Here is a 24,918-nt window from a genome sequence, read left to right on the forward strand (position 1 = left end):
CTGTATAGAAAACCACTCCAGCAATGATTTCCAACAGAACTTCTATTCTACCCTGACCAACACTATCCCCAGCCCACTGGTTAACTACCTTAAAACAGCCAAACACAATGTTCTGATCATACATTTAAACACAATCCAGTTGATAAGTTGTGAGGCTGGACTACTGTACATTCTTTGTTTAACACACCATTACAGACATGTCTATCAATTCAATATTCAACATTTTGCAATATACCTATATATGAAAGCAATATATTGAAAGTCCTGATACTGAATGTGCAATGATGAAATGCCAAAATGCTGAAGTACTAAAATGTTGAATCAAAATACCAAAATACCTACTCCCCTACATGTGTAGAGAGGTTAGCCTAGTCCCTCCATAGCACCCATGTCAACACTCATCTTTGAATTTCACTAGTAGAGGATTGATATTGTTTGTTGACTGCCTGTGTACCAGTGCATTGTACATATGTACTATAGGTTCATAGGTAGATACTAGGCTATCGGCCCAAGGGCCTAAGTAAGCTTAGCCAACAAGGTTCCCTGGCTTACACCACCCAAGAAAGTTAATTTCCTGTGCCCCTGTCGAGCAGAGCCACAGAAGTGATCCCCGGGGTGTATTTCCTATTTCCCATCCACTCATCAAGATTTTTCTTGAAGAGTGCTAATGAGGAACTTTGCTTGACATAGATGGGTAGCTTGTTTCAGAGTTTAGGAAGTCTCTGGGACAGGAATCGATCCCTCCAGCATGTCCTCTTTATTGTGGTGACAAGGTTTAGGTCCCTAGCTCAGAGGGGATTAGGATTTCTTTAGGTGTAGCATGTTCAACATCTTTTGGGTTTAATATAGCTTTATATGTTAGGCAGAGATCTCCTCAGAGTAGGCAATATGCTACAGAGTAAAGCTGGAGTTTTTTGAGACATTCAGTGTAGGGCATCTGTTTGAGGCCAGTAATCTTCTTTGTGAGGTACTTCTGTGGCCTTTCCAGCTGCTGCAGATGTCCTGTGAGGTACATTCCAAAAGGGGCGCTGTAATATATAATGGGTCTAATGAGTGCTGAGTAGGGGTGAACAATGACCTCTTTTTTCCTTGATGAGAACCGTTTTGTGATGAGGTGTGCCACATAGAAGGATTTCCTGACTACTGTGGTGTTGTGATTATCAAAGGAGAGACTACTGTCCACCTGGGTCCAAAGGTGTCTTATCACACATTCGGCATTAAGTAGACTGCCATTTATGTGTTAGTTCATGGGTACAGAGTTTTTACCAAAGGGGATGACAATGCACTTTTTGGCATTGAGCTTGAGGTCATGCTTCTGACACCAGACATCTGTCTCAGTGAGGCCCTTCTATAGGATGTCCACATCATTTGGGGACTCGACTGTGGCTCCTAGTTTGCAGTAATCTGTGAACTTCATTAGCCAGAGGCCTTCTGTGTTAGCCTGTACTTCAGTGAAGTAGATACCAAACAGGAGAGGTTCCAGGACTGAACCCTGTGGTACTCCACTTGTCACTGGTTTGAAGTCAGATTAGGAGTCTGCAACTTTTACAGTGTGGTTCTGTCAGTGAGCCAGTTGGCAACCTATCTCGTGACATAGGGATTTATACCTAGTTTAGTGAGTTTAGCTATAATTCCAGAATGGGGGATGGTGTCAAAAGTCTTGGCAAGGTCAAGATAGGCTGTGTAAACCACCTTACCCTCATCTACGGCTTTGGTGACTGCCTTAAAGAAGTCAATCAGGTTCAGAAGGCATGATCTGCCTTTCACAAACCCAAACTGGTTGGGGTCCAGAGTTTGGAGGTTACCAATGTTTTTGTTTATGAGTTCCATGATGATACATTCCATAGCCTTGCAGACCAGGCTCGTCAGGCTAATAGGGCAATAGTTCCCAGGATCAGTGGTTGCTCCCCCTTTGTGGAGTGAGATAACTGTTGCTGTGTGCCATTTAGTAGGCACAAAGCCTGACGTGAGACTATGACTGAACATGGTGCTTAGGTGGGGAGCCAGTTCATTCTGAAGTTCATGTAAAACGCAGCCTGGGATGTTGTCCGGTCCCCATGGATGCTGTGTTTTTGGTTGTAGAGAGTGCAGCTTTTACCTGCATAGATGTGATTACAGGGACTCTGCATTCTTCCTATATAGATATCGGCCCTTTAGGGGGTGAGAGGGGGGTAAAGTTAGCACTGAACCTATCTGCCAGGATGTTGACAATATCAGTTGGTTCTGTAATTTTCATGCTGTTGTGCTGTAACTCAGAGCAGATCTGGTTATTGCCATTGAGATTCTTGACATAGCTATAGAATGCTTTGTGGTTGCCCTTAGAATCAGTGGTGATTTTGTTTTCATAGCTAGCTTTGGAGGATCTTATAAGGGATCTCAGCTTCTTACTGAGGCTGACCAGGGAGCTCCTCCACTCATGGGATTTTACTCTCTTTTGCAACAGTCTCTTCCTTCTGTTGTAGAGTTTGTTAATGGCAGGGGACCACCAGATTGGCTTCCTTTTTTTGGAGGATAGCATCTTGGTTCTGTTTGGGATAGCACGATCCATGCACTCGTGTAAGTGCTTATAGAGTGCATTTGTTAGGATTCAGCAGTCGTAACTGTATTGTCCATCTGCATGGGTGTCATGAATTTCGCCACTTCTGTCTTAAGAAGGATGAAGTTGGCTTTGGAGAAATTTTTTACCATGGTTTCCTTAATGGTGGGTGGGGGCAGGATGCAGATATCTAAGGTAATTAGCTCATGGTCGGATCTAACCAATGAGGAGTTGATTTCAGGTGTGGAACACTGGTCACTCATGTTGGTAATAACTAGGTATAGGATATTGTTGCCCCTGGTGGGGGTGTGGATAAGTTGATCCAGGGCATTGGAATTTATGAATTCCAGAAAGCGTTGAGCAAAGGAGTTGGTACATGAGTAGTTTTCCCAGTTAATGGTAGTAATAACAATAATATGTATGCTGTTGGAGCTTTTGAGTCCAATATAGTAAAGTTTTAATATTTTGACATTTCAGGATTTTGCATTCAGTTATTATACCACTACTCAATAAGTTTTATCTGTATATATATATATATATATATATATATATATATATATATATATGTGTGTGTGTGTGTGTGTGTGTGTGTGTGTGTGTACGTATATATGAGTACAGGTCCTTTGGTTATAGGATACTTTAGGTGTGGCCAGGTTTTCATGGTGCAAATAGTCATTAGTGAATTACATTGACTTATACTAAAGTTGAAGTTGAGGAGGGCAAACATAGCATAATTTGATGCATTTTACTAGCTTTGCTGTTGAGAGATTGGGCATTAATATATTTAAATCCATTGGTATAGGGGACAGAGCCCCCATGATGTAGAATGTTTGGATGTACTCCCCTATACAAGTAGATTTTTGTTTTAAATTTGTTTGTAGGATCAGGAGCATTATGATCACTAATGTAAATGTGCTGTTTACATTTGCAGTCATCATCATGCACCAAAGTATTTTTGTTTTAGTTGCTTCTGATCGACAATGAAATGCATGACATTTTTTGAGATTCATTTCATTTTCAGTCAGTAGTATTGTTCATGTGTATACATACACATATACACATCCGTGTGTGTGTGTGTGTGTGTGTGTGTGTGTGTGTGTGTGTGTGTGTGTATGTGTGTGTATATATATATATATATATATATATATATATATATATAAATATATATGTAGATATATATATATATATATATATATATATATATATATATATATATATATATATATATATATATATATATATATATAGGTCCACTTTTAAATTTCGAAATTCCAGAATTTCGAGTTTTGAGATACCGAACTCAAAACATCAAGATTTTGGTATCTCAAAACTTAAAAGTGAACAAAATAAAAAAAAAGACAGCTAAAATAACGTTTTTGCTGGGGGGCAAGCCCCCCCCCTGCACTCCCCACGTAATTCTCCCATTCCACTTACCATTCTCATCACTGTAGCATGATCTCGGAGTTGATATATTAAAGTAGGGATGGTGTGGTGGGTGCAGGGGGGCTTGCCTCACTGCAAAAACATTAGTGTACTTGCTTTTTTTTTTTTTTTGTTCATTTTTAAGTTTCTAGAGTTCAGTATCTCAAAACACGAGATTTTGGTATTTCGAAATTTAAAAGTGTACCCAGATAGATATATATATATATATATATATATATATATATATATATATATATAATTTGTTTGTGGGCATAAACAGACATGGTTGTTTCTGGATATCTATCTGTTTATCTATGTAAATCTATATGTCTGTATATGTGTTTTTACAGATACAGAGCTATAACACTAATAGCAGAATTTATGAAATAAGAGGAAATGTCAGTGCTGTTCAGATCTTACATTATTTTTCATTCATTGAACTATATTGATATCTTGCTGGCTTTTAAAGGAACTTTCTAAATCTTAAATATTTTGTGACGTTTCTTTTGGTCCACACTATTGATGCTTGATGTAATAGGAACTTCATTAGTTGACAAGTATTTTAATAATGCATCTAGTGAATAGGGTTTCATAGAACACCTATTTATATATCTCACTGGATACTTCTCCAAATATACTCATGTTACATTGAGATATGTTCATTTTTAACACATCTTTTTCTCTTAAGCAGTTTATATTTTGAAAGTAATTATTAAGCATTTTCATCTGTTTGCCTTCATACTGTGGGGCATTAACAGGAATTATCACATCCAGAATTCATTACTTTGAAAGTTTTGCTAGTATTTTTTTATTTCAATGCTTCAGAAAAGTTTGAATAATAGTCACCTGAAACCAGATATGTGCAGTCTTGCTAATGAAACAAATATTTTCCACTTTAAGATCATCCTAAAAATGAATAATCTTCTCTGTAAGATTATTCTTGTGAACGGTATTATACATTTCTGAATGTTTTGCTCTATTTGCATTGACTTCTTTGGTTAAAATAACATATATTCTTTCTTTCTTTCATTCCATTTTATAATTCTCAAGTGAAACTCTTGAACTTTTGTCACCATTTCTTTCCTTTGGCATTGTTGGTTTATCACCCTTAAACATCAAGCCCGGTTTGCAGCTAATTTCTTCTTTAAATGAAAAGTGTAATAATATTCCTTTCATCGTGGCAGTTTTCTCTTCTGGTCACCTTCTCTTAGCCAGTTCTTTAAGCTACTTAATATCAAGATCTGTGTCACTAAACTGCTGAAACTCTTTATTTTTTCTGTCATAGACAACTGTGAAATTATTCCATTAATTTCCAGTTTACAGTAAAATGAATCCTATTGTTGCTCTAGTAAAGATGAAAGACTGAGCAAATTAGCTATAATTAACTTCTCCTGTCTTATTATTTTACAATAATGCCAGACTTTTGTAACTGCAGCAACATTCTTTTTAGTTTTGAGAGTGCCTTGTATAATGACCACTCAAATATACTTTCTTATGTCACATGGTCACTTTTCACCAGCACCGTTACCTTAAATATATCCATTGAACTTTTCACAATTATATTACAGCATGCAGCACTCTTTTCTATATGAGCATGTATTTTTTGAAAAGTCAATGAGACATCATCAGCTTATGCAAATACAGTAATTATAAAAATAGAAGACATACTTTCTGATGGTTTGTAAATGCTCTAGATCCATACAAAAGTAGTCTATCTTCTTGCTGAATCACTGGATATTCTCACTAGTATTTAATTTTAATGTGACTGACTTATTCAGATCAGCATACTTCAGTGTGGGCATTTCTGTCACTACTAGTTTAAGCAATTCACACCTTTTCTCTTGGACTGCACTGCGCTACTATTAGTACTTTACACATCTTGTTTTTGTTATTCTCTTAATAACATCTTTATTTCTGACATGTTCAGCATACACTCTAAAAGATACTGCATCATATCAAGATATCTCATTGGCAGGTTTATTCTCTGGAGGCATTAGTATTTACTTCTCTAACCTCATTATCTGGTTTCAAACCTCAGATGTTAAAACACAATAAGTATATCAGCACTGCACTCCTGATATTGCACCTATTTTTATTCAGCTTACTTGCCAGTAACTCAATTATTATGTTTTATTGTCTTCTTTGGTCTAACTTCATCACTTATAGCAATAACTCTGGTTACTAAGCAACAGCTCTCTGAAATATTCAGGTGCTGATGAAATGCCTTATGAATTATAAGTTCTTACTTCCTTCTGAGGTGCAAATTAAAAATACACAGGTTGGAACTTTCCTTATAAAGCTCAGTTTGGCAAAATTCCTGACTAGCATCAGACACAAAATAGCAATTTGCTCCTGAAACAAAATAAGCCACTTTTTCAGTTTCACAAACCAGGTACTGCTCTCTTATTATTGATTCATTAAGATCTTGCAGATTAGTACACATAACATATTTTTTCAACAGTATAGGGTCATTCTCTTTTAATCACCTGCTTGCATCCCATTCAGTTTCAATTCAACCTTAATTGTGCTTCTCAGCACTACTACAAATTTACTTGCATTATTCACTTATAGCAACATTGCAGGACATGCTTTTTTTGTAGTATGTTTAACTCTGCACATATTATCTCTACATATTGCATCCACTGACTGAGATGTCTGCAGATTTTTCAGGACAGTAGGACAATGACATAGGGATAATGATATGGTTTGTCCTCCAAAGTAAATGATCTAGAAGTAATTGTATTAAATATTAGCTTTTGTGTAGCTTTCTCATTTGCATTCAAAGAAATATGCCCAGTGTGCTACATTCTTTTTTTAGTTATAAAATATAAACATCATCTCTGTGTTGCTTACCCTCCATACTGAAAGAATCACAGAATTGTATGTTATCAAGACTGAAGAAATACTTGACAGAACTTCAGAAATAGATCTAGGGAAGTGGTAGAATATATTTGCTTTCAAAAGTTAATGTATTTGGAATTGCAGAAATATAATTTATGTCAAGAAAATTACATAAGTGCATTCATATAGATAAGTAATTAATTCTAGGATAACATGAAAGCTTTGGGCCTAGAAATTCAGTTTATTCTTCAAAGTGAGTAGATTAGACAATAAATCACAAAAGGTAAAAAGAAATGCTATGTTTCTGCATATCAGTGGGGAAGAAGCCATAAAATAGTTAATTGTTTTATTTTCATGAAGAGAAGAAAAATGCAATAGCATCAAGCGGATAAATTCAAAAGTTATTATGCACCTAGCAGTACATTTCCATGTGTTATCATATGCTCTTAATGAGTACAAGGTCCTGAAGACACTATAGATGCTTATTGGCTTAGGTTGGCTGCTATGGGCACTACAGAAGTGAAAAGATTTGAGAAGGTGAAACGTCAGGACCATCACGTCAAGAATGCAAGTCAGATGGTCACTAAGTACAAAGGTGCTGAACAGAGAGTTGTATGCACATTATTAACATATTATAACATTATCAACATATGATGGCTATTGGGTGAAGGCATAAGCTCAAAAAATAATAATGTGAATGTAAAAAAAAAGTACATGATTTTTTCGGAACATTAAAAAAACCCTATACTACTACCCTCCCAGTCCATCTAATTTCTGCCCCTGTAATCTTATACTTTTCTTCCCTGCCCCCTCCTCTATCTTTGTCTTTCATTTACCCTTTTCCCTTTTAGCTTACACTTGACAAATCATCTTATATGTCTCTACTGCTGGACCACTGTTAACTACTTCCTCAACATTTTTCCAACCTTTACTTAGGCCAACATGTTCTTCTTTACTCACTTTTAACTTGACATCCCTTTTTCAGCTATATCTTGTCTTGAAAAACAATATGCTGCCTATTAGCCTCTGTAATCTTTGCACATTATTGTACTGTTATCCTAATATATTATTCTTCACTTTGAACATCATGCCTGAACAATCTATACATAGATGTTTATTTTTCTTCTTGTATAATTTTTTGTAAACCTGTCTGTTTTTTTATTTCTGCACCACAGATGTTTTGTCTTGTATTACTTTCCCTCTAAATCAAATTTTTGTATAATTTATATATATATTTTTTTTCACTTTGGAGATTTTCTCCTCAGGCCTCCACTGAAAGAGGGTGCAAGCTCAGATGGACTAATCCTATCAACAAATGTCAGACAAATAATAAATAATAATAAATAAATAATTGTATCAGTATAAGGTGCTAGTTATCCTACTATTTTTGGTTGCTTGGCTGATGAGAAATAAGAAATAGTAAAACAAATTCACTCTTTAAAAGCAAATAGTAGATGTGCTTATTAATTAACACAGAAAAGTGAACTCTTTTGAAGCAAGTGTGTTACATGATATGGCACTTCATACAGCTAACTTGTTAGCATTTACAAATATCAACTCCTTATTCCATTCACTCAATTCACTTTCATGAGTTTGTTCTACTACATGCACAATCTTCAAATGAAAATTTGATGCTTTCATTTTATACACTTTAACAAACTGATTTCTCTTTTTACAGCTTCTTCACACTTTATTAATCACTTACACTTTTCTCGTGTGATTCTGCGCTTTCTATGACTCTCACAGCCCATTCTTTTTTTAATTTGCTTATTTTCATTTTGACTGCCTATCAGGCAGGTTTACCCAGTTGTTTGAGATCATTTAAATGTGATGAAATAACTCCATGCATGCCATACACATCAGTTGTGTTATTCATTGTTAAGTCTGCTTCTCAGAAAAACCTTCCTTTCCTGTTATCATTTCTCATACTATACTTAGGATTATAGGATCATAGGAGATTACTAGGCTAATTGGCCTGGGGCCCTTACAAGCCTAGCCAAGAGTTTATCCCCAAAAAAGAATATTCAACCACCACCTGTTGCCCCTGTCAGTGAGGAATACAGGTAGAACCCCTGGGACAAATTTGTGGTTTCCCATCTGCTCATCAAGGTTGCACTTGAAGAGGGGCAGCAACGTACTTTGTTTGACAAGTATGGGGGAGTATACTCCAGAGATGGGGCAGCCACTGGGAGGCAAACCTGTCTCTCCAGCAGGTTTTGTTAATGTCACATATTAAGTTTAAGCCTTTTGATTGGGCAATGCGTGAGGAGTTAGACTTATGGATATGGAGCATCTCTAGTAGAGCAGGGTCAGAAATCGCCTTTTACACAAGACACAGATCACCTCTAAGCAATCTGTACGATACCGAGTAGAGTGGTAGTGATTTCAGCCTGTCCACACAGGACAGGTGTTGGAGGCCATGGATTCTCTTTTGAGGTATTTCTGTGGCCTTTCCAGTTGGTGCAGGTGTTTGGAGAGATACATACCAAAATGTGCCTCTTGAAAAAACACCAAGTATTGCTGAAAAATAAATAAATATCTCATTCAGTCTTTTTATTCTCCTGTTTCAGTTTAGCAAAAAAGCATTCTAGGGAGATGAGTAATGGAAATTTCTTCCTCATTTCAGAATGATTTATATAATATCCTTCCTCACATGGGGTGGTACCCATGTCCCTCAGGGACAGGGGTAGCTGGTGTTGATCACAGACCCACTCTGTTCACAAATTTGTTCTGTGACCTACCCAAAAAGAACAAATGTGGATACCTGGGACTAACATGGCTAGGCTTGTAAAGGCTCTAGAGCCACTAGCCTAGTAACCTCCTATGAACCTATGAACATTAATTTCTAATTTAATATATTCCATTACTTTTAAAGAGCATTCCCCCTTTCCAAACCTAACTAATTTGTAATGCTTTCAAAGTACTTTAGATGAGAGCTTTAAAACTGTCCAATGGAATGCTTACATTTAGCAGTTCCACTGTGTGTGAACATGTTTGGAAGCTATGAGTGGTAAGATTAAGTAAAAAAAAAATCAGAGTTTGAGGGAATATTACAATTACCAAAGTTTGTAGTATATGCAATTAAATATGACTCTACTATCAACAAGATGATATACATATATAGGGCAAACATGAGTGCATGAACATGAGAATGATATTACAAAGAAAAATCCAGTAAGTGCTGTAATAATACATGCTTTAGGAAGTCATGGAGTTGGTTTTAAATGCTGTAAATGTTTGAGACTTTTAATTATTGGTAAGCCTTATTTGCCTAGAAGGAGGAGGTAAGCTATTTGAATTATACAGGATGGAAGGTAGGTTTATTTTGTTTCCTACAGGTTTAAATGTTGACATGCCCTGGGAGTATCTAATAAGTGAATACAGTGCTGTATAATTGTAATCAGGGATGCTTTCTTGTTCTAATGTCTACTGTGGAACAAAGGAAGAAATCAATACTTTATTTTTCAGCAACACTTTGTGACTGTTTTCAAGCATAAATAACTGGAAGATGTGAATTATTAGCTGTACATCTCTTACTGAGGAATCATGTAACTCACGAAGCTCAAACTTTTCACTCATATTTTTAATTCAGTAACATAAAAATAAGTATTTTCTGTGGGACTATGTGCCCTCATGAGGAGTATATAGCATATTTTTTTTTCCTTGGAAGATGGTAGCTCCTTATAGCTAATTTCAGTAATACTATCTCTTTTTCTTTTTCCCTTGAAACGCAGGTGTATTGCAATTATTAAGGGTTCTTCCCATTGAACATGCAGAAATGTTGCACGTAGAGTACCTTTTTAAGTAAAAGTTTTTGTATATTGTAGTCACAGTCAGCAATAAATGCATTTTCTTGTTCCATGATTTCCATTTCTCAGACAAATTGCCATGAAGATTTCAAGGAGGCAATAGCCGCACAATTTCTTAATTGACTTAATAACTTACTTTATATTACTTCTGTCACCATGTAAACATTTATTTATGGAAAATATGAATAAGAAAAGACGAGACTACATGTTCCCAGATTCATTGTCGTTTACTTTAGGTCTGTGCAGTAATGTGTGTGAAACTATCCAACACACTAGACACCAATAGTGTTAACAGTACTACGCCTGCCTGCTGTTTGGTTTGTGTGCTAACTAGCGGTAATTGACACGGATATCCCAAAGTGTTCCGAGTAATTTATAGTTAATTCCTTTAGGGAGCGAGCTTGTGGTACCGTACGACGTCGCATTTTGGGTACAATCCTAAACCACGACCAAGTAGGACCATATCTTAGGCTTTGTTCCCTGTCGCGGAATCTACTTGGGTCAGAGTACGGCAGGACGTGAGCCCAGACTACTGAAGAAGTTGGCGACAAAAACGTTTTGTGGAATACGTTATTTGGATTGTTTTTTCACTAACAGCCTGCAGTTTGTTTGGTGGTGTTCCTATTGAGGTGTTTGGACCAATAAAGCATCTTTACATTTCGGGACCTGGATTTATTTGTACTTGGCAGAACAGCAGTTGTTTTTCATTTATTTATGGAAAATATGAATAAGAAAAGACGAGACTACATGTTCCCAGATTTATTGCCATTTACTTTAGGTCTGTGCAGTAATGTGTGTGAAACTATCCAACACACTAGACACCAATAGCATTAACAGTATCAATATGTTTTAAAGATAAACACATCTATTACAGTGGTTTCATTACTGAAAAGCTGCAGATTAAATTCTCACTGTTTCTTCTGAGGATATTACCTTAACTTTTAATGCCTGTTCATCATTGCTGCACAATACAGGAAAAACTGTATACTCCTTACAACTGTTACATTAGTGTAATGCATGCACTTTGAAAGTGCACTGGTTACCAGTTCTTTGAGATGCATAACTATGAATCACTGGTAAACCAAAGCATAAGCTCTGTCATATAGAACTAGATCCTTTACAGCTTTATCCTTTTGGTAAGTGCCCTATATCATGCATTTGGAGACAGAGGGAATTGTACCCAGGTCCAGAGAACATAGCCCGTTAGCAGTTGATATTTTTAAGACCTAGCATTGCACTGCAAAAGATAACACCGCAACTCACAAAAATAAAAACCAGGTCACTGTATTTGTCATTAAGAATGCCAGCTTAGAGAAGATGATGCAAATTCTCACCTGAATTGTTCTTATGTGAGAACTCTTTCAGGATCTAACCCTTAGACCTAGGGCTTTAGCCTACATCTCAAGATTTCAGGGCTAATAACCAAAAACTCAGGATCATTCACCCTAAAGTGCTTTATTCTGTTTTTTTTTTAACTGACTTTATGCCATTATTGCAATTTGCCTTATGTTTCAGAAATATTGCCTAGTTTTATGAAAACCACAAATAATTTCTAAGCTACATAAGGAAATTTAAGAATAATTCACCTTTGTCATGTTGTTGTTGTTGTTCATTTACCTCACACATTCTATCGCTTCTGATTTCAGGGCTGCTACAGACAAAATTGTTATTTTTCTGTTAAGACTGATATGATATTGCTGTTGAAAACTTTATATTGTACATCAGTACATAGTCAACTTATACTGAACATTCCCAATTATAATTATACTTCATGTCCTGGGTTGTAATGCCGGCTGTGAAATCACATTCCAATACCACAGCCTTTTGAGGGTTTCCTAAGTTTTAAGCTTGCTGTACAACAACAGACTGTTTCTTTGTTTGTTAGTACATAAACCCCCATGGTATAGAATTTTGTTTTGTTTAGCCTCATATTATCCCATAACCTCCTCACCCATCCCAGTTATGCCTACCATCTCTCCTGCATGTCATGGCATCTCTAGCCTGGCCATTGTAATTGTGAAACTTAGCAATATGATTATGTAGTACTTTGATGCAGGCATAGTCTCCAGTCCCGCAGTGCAGATTTCATTAAGCTATAACTGTTTATTCTTATACTGGATAATGTTGCATTATACTGGATAATGTTGCATTAAGAGAATATACTGTTTGAATCTAAAATGATACTGAGGTTTCATACCTTCCTATTTCCCTTGCTTGTTATGAAAACATTCCCTTTAAGTTATTTTTCACACAATGACCAGACATGGACTGTGTTTCAGAAGCAATCTTTCATTTATGCTCTCTTACTTGGATAAATCCATTGTCTTTTAACATGTGTGTGTGTGTGTGTGTGTGTGTGTGTGTGTGTGTGTGTGTGTGTGTGTGTGTGTGTGTGTGTGTGTGTGTGTGTGTGTGTGTGTGTGTGTGTGTGTGTGTGTGTGTGTGTGTGTGTGTGCACGCACGTGTGCATGTGTGTGTGTGTGTGTGTGTGTGTGTGTGTGTGTGTGTGTGTGTGTGTGTGTGTGTGTGTGTGTATGTGTGTGTGTGTGTGTGTGTGTGTGTGTGTGTGTGTGTGTGTGTGTGTGTGCACACGCGTGTCTGTGCATGTGTCTGTCTGCATTTGAGTCAATCATTTGTTTACCACCTGAAACTGCAAATCTGATACTTCTGCAAAGAACCCACTGCAGGGGACAGGACAGCTGCCTTCACTAACTCTGTGTAGAGGCCCAGGGCTTAAGCAGTTGCTAGGAATGACAAAGATAGGAAGGCAATGGCTAGGGCATCTACTTTGAGGGGAAGGAGGAATTAACCAATCTTACATCACCAGCACTTCTGGATTGGACATTAGAAGCACAGCACAGGGAGGTGCATTCCATTAGAAAATTTCCATACTCTCTTATTTGAAGAACTGTGCAGTGGTTTGGGCATAATATTAAAAAAGGCTTGCTCTGCATTGTGACAGTGTTTTAGACTTATTTACTTTTACTTCTTCCTTGTGATTGGAAAAAACTGGAATAAAAATAAATAGTTTGGAAAAATACAGTTATACGTCATATGTAGAGAGAAATGCAGACGTTTTTGTGACATACCAGAATTTAGTTTACTAGAATATTTGCAGGAAACAGCTTATTTGCACTGCCTTACAGTATCTTGCTTTGGATAACTTACAGCTGCATTTGAAATTTAATTCTTAATCATCTCTGTTTAGGTTCTTCATGAAGAAATTGAGATCCCTAGCTCCAGTGTAAAGCTGTGCTACCTCAGTTCCCGCACAGTTGGATATAAATCTCTGCTGAAGATCACAATGACTCAGTTCACAGTACCATTAAATTTAATCCGGGTTCACCTCATGGTAGCTGTTGAAGGGCATCTATTCCAGAAATCATTTCATGCATCACCTAACCTTGCATATTCCTTTGTTTGGGACAAAATGGATGCCTATGGTCAGAAAGTGTATGGCCTTGCTGATGTTGTAGGTAAATATAATGGACTTTTCTTCTTTGCTGTAATTTATACTTACTACTCTAGTAAAGACAAACCTGTAAACATCTGTTGTTCCCACAGATTATGAGAACAAGTGCAGTTAAATATATATGTCACTGGAAGTTGTGTTGAATTGCATGATGATCATTGTGGAGTGAATTGCCATCTATATTCTTACTTTGTTAGGTTAGTTTTTGCTTTTGGGTCATTTATTCATTGAGGATCTGGAACACATGCTGGAATGCAATACATGTTAGGCAGAGAACCAGTTCTGTATGTACACATACAATCACACTATACCTAAGGACAGCTTAGGAAAATATCCAGTTGACCTGCTGGCATGTTTTCAGATATGAAAGGAAATCTGAGACTCTAGCAAAAATCCAAACAAACACAGGGATGATAAAATCCGCATAGAATGTGCTCCTGTCAGGAACCAAACTGCAGAATCAAGCACTGTGATGCAATAACTTTAGTGGTGACACCACTGTGTTATGTGGGAATGCTCTTTCTTAAATTAGACCTTTTTCCAGTCATGTAAACAGTAGCATTGAAAACAATGCCGGCTGAGTATTAGAACCAAATGCTGAGGCAGTTGTACATTTGTAAGCATTCATCTGCGTTCTTTTCAGTGTTGAGAGTTAGGTTTTTCCAACATGCTTGCCCTTCTATCTTGATTCTTTTTGTATGCCAATATGCTACTTTGTTTTTTTTTAAGGCTGTTGTAAAAACATAAAAATAAACTTCCAGTAGTGGTTTATTTATTTTACTCATTCTGTTTGTTAACTGAGTGGGTATTTTATCCCACTGGGCCCTGCATGGTTACAACTTATAATACAGACAGGTAAAAACAAAAGGTACAAATTTCTTATTGATTAACAGGAAAATCTAATTAGAACCTAGAAAAAAATCTCAGATAAATATATTAGCTAAATGTGCCACATTCAGGAAGGTAAAATGCCTGTTTATTTATTTATTTACTATTTGATAACCGGGTAGATGGGCTGGTACAATGACCCTTTTCAACCACAACCCAGGTACAGAGGCACATAAGAAAAAAATATTATCCATTGAATAAATTATCCACAATATAATAATGGAAGGTAAATGGATACAGGAGTGGTAATATAAAGTGCAAAAACATAAGGAAGAAGCCAAAGGAAAAAAAAACAGTTTTGCAGTACATCACATTTGCATAGGTTCATGCTTGTGAGTAATATATTGCAATTTATAACCATCAACATGTACAGACATGACAAACTGAAATATATTTAGAATTATGTAAATATGTACAATTTTGTGATTGAGATATACATTGACTCGAGAGAAATTTCACTAGTTAGTAGTTGGTACAGTAATTTCATATACTAAAGTAAAGAATGAGATCAAAAAATGAAGAGGAGTTGCACTATCATGGAGTTATAGAGGTATAATGAATTTGGGGATAGTTGTGACAGTAATATGTGTATCTTAATGCTTGTCCCTAAAATATTTGCATTATGCATCATTGTATAGGTTTCTATAATGATTGTGGTGTGAGTTGCACATTATTTCTCTGTGAGTTCTAGTGTTCAGACCATGAAGGCTAAGAATAACTGGAGAAATACTAGTCAAAATTTCCATTGAGTAGCCTAGCCAAAGCAACCCAAAAGACTTGATGGTACTTTGGCAACCTAATGAATTAGTCAATATATTAGCTTTCCCAATCAAGGACAGATATATAGTACACCTCAGAAGTGAATTTGCAATTACCCTTCCAGTCATCAAGACTAGAATTAATGGTGACTAAGATGTTAAATTTTTTGATATGCAAGGGGATGTATTCAATAGGTAAATGATCCATTGTTGTAGATATATAGCTCAACAGATGATCCTGTTCTGAGATGAAAACTGAGATCCTTAGTTAGAGTATTCATGGTACTACTAGTTTTCTGGAGGTGAAGGGTACCAAAGTAGGACAGTCTTTCATGGGATGGAAACTTCAGCAAGGTGGTTACACAGAAACCTTTATGAGACAGGATCCCATGAAATGGCTTTCAGTCTATCTAGGGGTTTTAAAAGCTTAGTCTTGAAATATTCTCCATTAAAAAATTTAGGATCTTTCAATTTGGGTGAGATGTCTGGAGAGGTACATGTCAAAGGGAGCATTCTGTTTGATGATCAGATTACTGAAGGATAAATAGAGAGGAGTCATGACTTATTTAGCTGTAGATGATATTTCCTTGAAAATTAATTGGACAAGACAGACTAAGTTCCTAGCTATGGTTAAAACATGGTGGTTGAAGATTAGCTCATTTTCAGTGAAGGTACCTATCACTCTAATGATCACATCCTTTTTAAGTCGGGTGTTATTTAACTACTATGAAAAAGGATAGTTTTGTTTTACATATAAGATCACACTACATTTTTGAACATTGAGCTTGTATCCATGATCATGACAGCAGGTAGTGGGCTGATCCAGCCCTTGTTGGGATATCATGGAATCAATGGGAAAGCTAACAATAGCACTTAGCTTGCAGTCATTAGAAAATCTGGTCATCTAAAGTCCATTGACATCTGCCTTTATATCATTCATCTCAGACCCAAGCCCTGTAGGACACCAACAATATTTGTTTTATGGAAGACATACCATCAACCCTCACTGTGTGGTATTTTCCAGTAAAATAGTTGGCTATCCATTGTGTCACATAACAGTTAATGTTTATTTGGGTTTCGTTGTGAATAATGTCACTAAATGGATTTATATCAAACGTCTGTGGTAGGTCCAGATAGTAAATGTCCACAGAATGACTTTTGAACATGGTTTCGGCAGCTTTATCAAATAAGTCAATAATATTGAGAAGACCTGCCTTTTATTAACCCAAAGTCAGTAAGGTCAAGGGATTGACGATCACTCACTTTGTTTCTAAATTCAGATATGATTCATTCCATAACTTTACATGTGATGCCATTGAGGATTATGGGTCTATAGGTTCTAGTATCTCTGGTAGGGCTGCTGACATATAATGGTACCACTTTTACAACCGTCCAAGCATCTGATAGGTAACTGATAAAGAGGCAAGGGTGGAAAAGGTTCAGGAGGAGCTGAGCAGATATATGTTTAACCCTTACTCAGAGATAGCCAGGGATGTTTCCAGGGCTTCTGAATCTGACATTTTCAGCTTTATACAGTGTCAATATGTCAGTAGGACATGATCTACAGTGAATTGGGGGAGGTTTATATTGGATGGGGAAAGAAGGATGACAAAGGGTTGAGTGGATGGGGTAAATATAGAGCTGAATGTATAAGTTCAAATGCTAGTAACAGCTTCCTGATCAGAGTAAATTGTACCATTAGAAAATAATTTTATCCAGTAATGGGTGGTACTTTTTGTCAAATTTCTTTTTATTAAACAAAAATCAAACTAATAATAAGCAGCTAGTCTACCAGGTAGCCAAAATATGCAAGAAAGACTTATAATAGCTAACTGAGAGTAAAAGAGCAAAATTAACATTTACGGAGTATTTAAAATAGAAAAAAAAAACAATTTCCAGAAATGAGTGATAGGACTGGTGGATGGATATTTTTATCCACATCACAGGCCCTCAAGGCAATTATAAATATAATTAAATCCAGTGATAAAGTATAAATATAGATGAAGGACTAACAAAAAACAATATTTACAAAGTTTATGGCCCAGTTTGGATAAAAGACTGACAAAACAAAACTAAAATCTGTGCATAACATAGAAGATGAAATGTTAGCATAATTAACTTGAATATAATGAGATCAAATAGCAAACAGTTGAATGAGTAATAGACTGATTACATCAAATGTGTCTGTGGGTTAGCAGCAAACTTAGAATTCTAGGGTGATAACAGTATATCATTTATCCACTGTAGTTGAAGCAAGTACATTTAAATTGTTCATGGAGATGAGATTTTAGTTTTTTATAGAACTATAACAGATTATCCAAGTCCAGATTAAAATGATTTGATGTAAACTTGTCCATGACGACTTCCATTCAGTGACTTTTTTTCCTTGAACTTACAAGGTAGTTTGTATGCGTTTATTTAAGTGGTTGTATAGGAAGAAAATTTTGGCAACGAACATTCTTGCAGATTAGACCACAGAGTTGTTATGAAAATTTTTACTAAAGCAAATAGTGTTATGAACAATATTGCATTATCTTTACTTTTAAAGTCCAGCCCAGAATCTGAGATGCACTGCTGCTATGCTGAACTGTGTGTTAATAGCAGTATTAGCATCAGAATAATAGAATATGCAGAATGAGAATGGTCCACAAAGTGCATGTCTACAACAGACAAGTTTAAGCCAAGTTGCAATACGAAGGTCTGGCAGTTAGAGCAGAGGGTTAAAGCTATGAGCTGTTAATGAGCTGTTTTCTCGGTACAGGGTTTGAGTCCATCAGACTTCATTTACCTACTGCGTGACCTTGTATAAGTCACTTAACCAGACATTGCTTTGGGTCAGTTTGGAAATTGAGATAGGCTACTTGGTGGCATCCTGAAATACATGCCTAGTAGCTACCTATGAACTAATGAGGTAAAACGTATAATATCATGCAAGGAAAACATCTGTATGAATAAAACTGTGTGGCATAAGTCCACCCTGTTGAACCAACAAACAATAAGCTCAAACCCACTACAGCAATATTTTTGTATGCTTTTGCCACTGCACCTGCTGATGATCAGGCCTCCCCCTACCAGACATGCCCATTTGTCCCTCCTCTCATCCTGAGTATTTCCCAGTGACAAGGAAAAGTGCTGGCTGAGAGTGGACATCATACAGGCAGCCTCAGCAGTGCATTATACCTCACTGGCATCCAGACAATGGTGGCATATTTACTAAACCTAACCTCTCCCCTGGGTGGGGAAATGGTTGATCTACATTCCTACATGGATTAAAATGCCCTCCCCAGTACAGATGCATGCTCCCTTGCACATGTGACGGAGCTAGTGCTGAAGATGTTTGGTGGTTAAATGCCAACCTTGGGGACTACCTTTTATAATTCCACATCTCCTCATAGGGTTAGTGGCATTTAGTGTTTCCATACCATCACCCCCCCCCCCAGGACTTACATAACCCATTCTCCTTCACCAGATCTGTCCAGTGCCAGAGCTGTAAGCAGTCTAACATTATCTGGGCCATAGCCAGGGCTTAGCTTATCAATCTACTCCACTACAACAATATTGAACCTACTTTTTTATGCAACCCAGCCCTATTTTTTGTCTCATATGTCTAAAACTGGTTCAAAACAGAATTACTACATCCATAAAAGATTTCAAAGTTATGATTAACACTAACACCCTAAGTTAATTATGAACACATTTCTAAAACTGTACATACTCAGTGAGTCTTCACAGAATACACACAAATGAAACAAGATGCCTGCTGTTGTCCCATAAGCAGTTTCAATTTAAAGTTCTTTCAAAATTTGAAATTTCATATGAAAATGGTGATACTAAAATCAGATATAAGGATGGAACTATAAAGTGGGATATCTAATTAAGAGAAAACTAATACAGTAGTCACCCCACACATAGAGATATAAATGGTTCATTGGGATATTATATTTTGGGGAAAATATGATATGTGTGCGTTTGGTCCCTAGAATTCCACAAACTCCCCCCTAAGTGAAGCACCTGGGGGATTAGAGGCCTAATAGTAAGATTACATTAGTATGGTTAGCAATACGATACTATGTACTTCAATATTTGAAGGGAGTGATTTTGTTTAACCTTAGGTCATTATCAAGGGGATGTAAGTGGTAATCCTCACTGAGTTTGAATAGTTGGAATATGCTAATCATATCAGATTATGCCTGCCACTGGGACAGTTGCACTACTGTGTGTGGTGCTTTTGTCTTGTATGTAAATACAGCAAGAATCTTTTCATTCAATCCCAGTTCCAGACTTCATTGTACAGTAGCGAGCACCTAACTAACCACTGGCTAACAGTGGTATAATAATTTTCATAATTTCCATAATTTTAGTACAAGCCTACCAAGTAAGTACATCAGAAAACTCCGTACTAGTCTGTATGACATAAATATTAGAATGAAACTATGACATTATACTTTATTATTAAAAAAAAATCCAATATTAATGAAAGGCTTAGTAAAGAAAAGTGTACATGATGTCCCTTTCAGAACAAAATGCAATATTATAATTAATTAAAAAAATCTAAAATCATATATATATATATTCAATTATTGGTAAATAAACTTGAATCTGCCTTCTCTGAGCAGTACAGAAAAAGTCAATGTTAGTAAAAGAGAAGTAGTAAGTTTTAGCTTCATACCAATGAATTGCACAGCATTAAAAAGAAATCTGTTACTCATTAAAAACCACACTTCTGCTTCTTTACATGAGCCTCCCCCCCATCTCTTGCTGTAGCCTTCATTAGAAACATAGGGCCATGGGTAGCTTACCCTTTAACTATAATAATTAATAGGAGCCTATGTGGCAGCAACATACTCGAAGCTTGAAAGCACAACAAAGCTGAATCTTTGTGGAATTCATATATACCCATGCTACTGTTTTCTAAATCAAAATTTAATGGAAATGTGAGTTGTGTTTAAGTATGATAAAAACTGCAACAGATAAAATATATGTGTTTTAATCTGGAATATGTATGTTTCATGTGGCATAAAATATGTGAGAACCTAGGAACATTTTCTATGAATGTAAAATGGAAAAAATAAATAAAATATGTATAATTTATAACTGAAGTTTTAAGGTACAACTTGCTGCCTTCTGCTGAAAAACACACCAGTTAGACATAGGATGTGAAAATGTAACTAAGGATCTGTGGCTGTTTCCAGACAAATGGCCATTAAAATGCATTTAGAAGATTGTTCAAAGAGGTAGCTGACAAAAGAAAGTGTGTGTCTTCTTTTGGCTTTTCCCAGTTAGGGGTTGCCACAGCGGAACTCCTCTCGCACATGATTGGCAGTGGATTTTTACAGTGCCGAGTTGCCAGCCCGACAAAAGAAAGTAAACAGGCTTATTAGTATGCTAATGTGAAAAATTAAGTAGCTTCTTCTGTATTGCAAAAAAAAGTAACCATTAATGAATTCAAATAGGAAACATTTTTAGAAAGGAAAGTGATAATTGCTGGATTTTAATTCAGTTGTTTTGCAATGCATGATTGTAACATCCATGTATGCATGCATGTATATAGTAACATGTATTTATTTATTGTTTGTTTTTGTTTATGTATTTATTCTGCACAATCATAATAGATAGATAACTATATATTAACCAAGCATCTACTATTATTCAGCACTTGTTTTCATTCAAGTGAAACATTGTATCAGATCTCAATTTTACAGTGCTTACTAGCAACAGCAAGAAACACAATAACATGAAATTAGAAAAACATATTTATTTATTTATTTACTTACTTTACTTTACATTTGTTTACCAGGAAAGTCCAATTGAGCAGGGCTACCCATTTTCAGTAGAGGCCTGGGGAGAAAAGCTCCACACAATATATCAGTGAAAAACACGTAACAATATAGAAAAGAGACATTTAGGAAACTTACAAAATTGTCAGAATCTTACGAATATTAGTTTTGCAAAGTATAAGTTCAGTTTATGCATAATATTGCTGTACATACGAACATTAAGATCAGGAATTACAACATAGGCAATACAATGACAGTGATGGGAAAGAATAGGCTCAGAATATGCATCCATTAATGTACATAATAACATTATTTAAAACCAGTACTTCATACTCAATTAAAAGGCATTAACTGAGTTGATGTTCTAAGAAGACACTATAACAAATATATTATAGTTCAAGGTAGGGAAGAGATATAGTAATGGAGTTGGTTTGGAGAAGTTAGCCAGGGTAAGAACATGTACAAATCCATGATTTGAAGAGATAGGAATTTAGTTGATTTTTGTAGCTAAGTTTGTTTGTCTGTATCCAGGTTTCAAGTGGAGGGAGTTCCAGGTTTTGCAATAGTATTAGAGTATAGGGAATCTCCTGAGATGTGTCTGCTTTTGGATACTTCAACCAGCCCTTTGTTGGTGGATCTCAGCTGACAGTTGTTGGTGTAATGGTTAATTAGGCTTGTAGGGTTGCGGTTTTGCTGGAGTGGTAAAGAATTTGCTGAGCTAGAGTGAGTTGGTTTAGGGTCAGTAAGTTTGGTAACTCAAGCTAGGATAGTTTCTAGAGGGTTTGACAATGGTGGGATCTGTAGGAAGAGTCCATAGCAAATTTTGCTCATTTGTTATAGAAAGCAGATAATTTATTTAGATCACCTTTATTTAGGTTCACTAGAGCAGAAGAATACAGTAGTGTGGAGAGGAGGTGGGTTCTTGCCATGATAGCCTTACTATTAGTAGTCAGATAATTTTTACATCTATAGAGTGTACCTAGTTAGTTTTTTGTGCACGTCTGTTTGGGGGTGGGGTACCTGTTTGGCCAGGGTGGAGAATTCTATTTATGGCTGCCAAGAATTTTGGGGGTTGGAATTGTGCTTAGTTTGTATATTGGAGTAGTGGGGTTTTTTATCCATTCTTATTTGTTTTTTGTCTTTTTTATGTTTTTTTTTTTTTTGCTTTATTTCTTAGTTCGAGGAATAATTGCCTATTATTGCTAGTTTTGTTAGTACGCCAAGTGCCCCATGCTTTATCCCTTTGTTTTAGTAGAATCCTTTCCTAATTTTTTTAAATTATTTTCTTAGCTCTGGACTATATGAATAAGCTTTAATAATAATAATAATAATAATAATAATAATAATAATAATAATAAGAGATTAATCTATAAATTGTGGTCAAAATATGAGACATTTCTAGAAAAAATAACTGATAGAAATCCAAATGATTTATTACATGAGGTTATGTTACTGTAATATTCTTTACTGTAGCAATTATGCTATTTAGAAGTTTAACATGACTACTAGACTTGTTAAGTATATTGAGTTCTTTCATTTTTTTACATCTCTGTAGATGGGACTGTTTAGTAACAGGAAGAAAACAATTCAAAACTTTCACTGATACTAAAATGTTGATATGAGATAATTATCAAATATCAAATATTCTATTGTGTATTTATGTGACATATCTCATTATCACATAGACTGAGAGGAATTTCACATCTCCTGACACCTACAGATTTCTTGGTCAGACAACATCCACCTTGTAAAAATTCCAGGAAATTAACTTTTGCTACCTGTAAACAAATGTATATAGCTCAAAGACTATAAAGTTATCAGAAAAGTTACGAAACATTTCTGCATGCATTCCTCTTTTTTTTTCTGGCGATATTAATATGTCAGTCAGATATAATGCTGATTTTATATTGAACAAGTAATTAGATAATATGTAAATTTTATTACAATACTTATAAGGCAACAATTCATATCTGACCAAAACAAATAGACCCCCAACTATCAGTGTGAGTTTGTTCGTGTGGATGCGATCTTCAATTTGCCTCAGAGCAACTTAATAGATTTTACTCCATTTTAAGATATTTACATAATTATAATTTGTATGCATATTTCCATATCTAATAGACAAACAAATGTATCTAGCCACTAACTATCACTCCAAAGTTTTTGCATCTTTACATATACTTTCATTTGATACCAAGATTAGCATATAAACATCTTCTGGTGATACCTAGTATTCAGTTTGTCTGAGGCACCATACATAACCTCTCTGGTGACTGGGAATGTGAAATCCTGTTTCCCCAATGTGTCCTGGTGGACAATGCCTAGGATAATTAAAAAATATAACAATAATGCATGTTTGCATTCTTTATTACTAAACAAGTATAAGCATCTGCATATTGGAAACACACAAGCATCACGTGTCGGTGACAACTTTTGCAGCATTATGTATCATTTCATTTGATATCATGAAGTACCATATATGTACTGCCTGGATCAAGTTATTAATATAAATATTAATATGGCACACATTAATGCTTTGGCATAAAAGGAAATCACACATGCTTACTTACTGTCTATTGTATGTGCATCAGCAGCCAATCATTACCACTGTGCTGAGTTGTCCTGTGAAATGTTCTCCCATGCTATTATTGGAATGCTAATTTAGACAACCAAATAAAATATGCATAACAGCCATATTTATTACTAAACAAATATAAATATCTGCAAAGTGTTGATATTTAGACATAAGGTAGCAGAGAGAAATTTCCCAGGTTTTTGCAAGTTTTTCATTAATGCCATGAAATACGACATAAAAGCTCTTTGCAGGGCAAAGCAGTAATGAAAGTATTAATATTGCACGTCCTTAACTTTGAATTAAAAAAAAATCATAATATCTGACTTAGTGATCACCTAATTGTTGTCTTGAGACAGTCCCACAATTTTGTGCTGACTCAGACAATGAAATGGTATTCTACAATGCTTCCAACTGGACATTGCCTAAGATATTAACATAAATGTGATATTTATAGATATTTTATCAGTAAACAAAGAATGAATCTTCAAAAAAGTAATGGTAGTTAGTTTTCAGCATTATCTACACTTTAATTTCATACCCTGTAGTAATTTTTAAATCTCTTCTAGTTCAAGTTATGAATAAAAATGTTATTACAGTACATAGTCATAATTTTGAATGAAAACATTGGTCTATTTTATAGTAATTGCTAATATCAAAACATCAAAACTGTGAAATGTGAAGACCTCCACCAAACTACAATTTGCTCCTTTGCTATGCCTGCAATAGTGATATCTATGAAACCCATAAAAAGCAGAAACACCTTGGCCTGTCCAGTGATACAGACTGCTAAAGCCATGACAATAACACATGCAATATGAATTTGGATAGCAAGAAGATGGG

At 35.7% G+C, this 24,918-nt stretch overlaps 1 protein-coding gene across 5 annotated transcripts in view; it reads left to right on the forward strand.

The window, feature by feature from the left end:
• The window catches only part of TENM2 (teneurin transmembrane protein 2), a 1,770,657-nt gene that overhangs the window by 1,508,396 nt on the left and 237,343 nt on the right, over positions 1-24,918 (forward strand). For all 5 annotated transcript variants that reach the window (XM_044069584.1, XM_044069586.1, XM_044069585.1 and 2 more), the window contains one exon: positions 13,817-14,084. In XM_044069584.1, coding sequence (XP_043925519.1) covers positions 13,817-14,084 — 268 coding nt within the window. The remainder of the gene's footprint in view (positions 1-13,816; positions 14,085-24,918) is intronic.

Source organism: Protopterus annectens, chromosome 4.part0 (assembly GCF_019279795.1).
Source record: "Protopterus annectens isolate FY-2018-M chromosome 4.part0, PAN1.0, whole genome shotgun sequence".
In the NCBI taxonomy this organism is placed as follows: Eukaryota; Metazoa; Chordata; order Ceratodontiformes; family Protopteridae; genus Protopterus; species Protopterus annectens.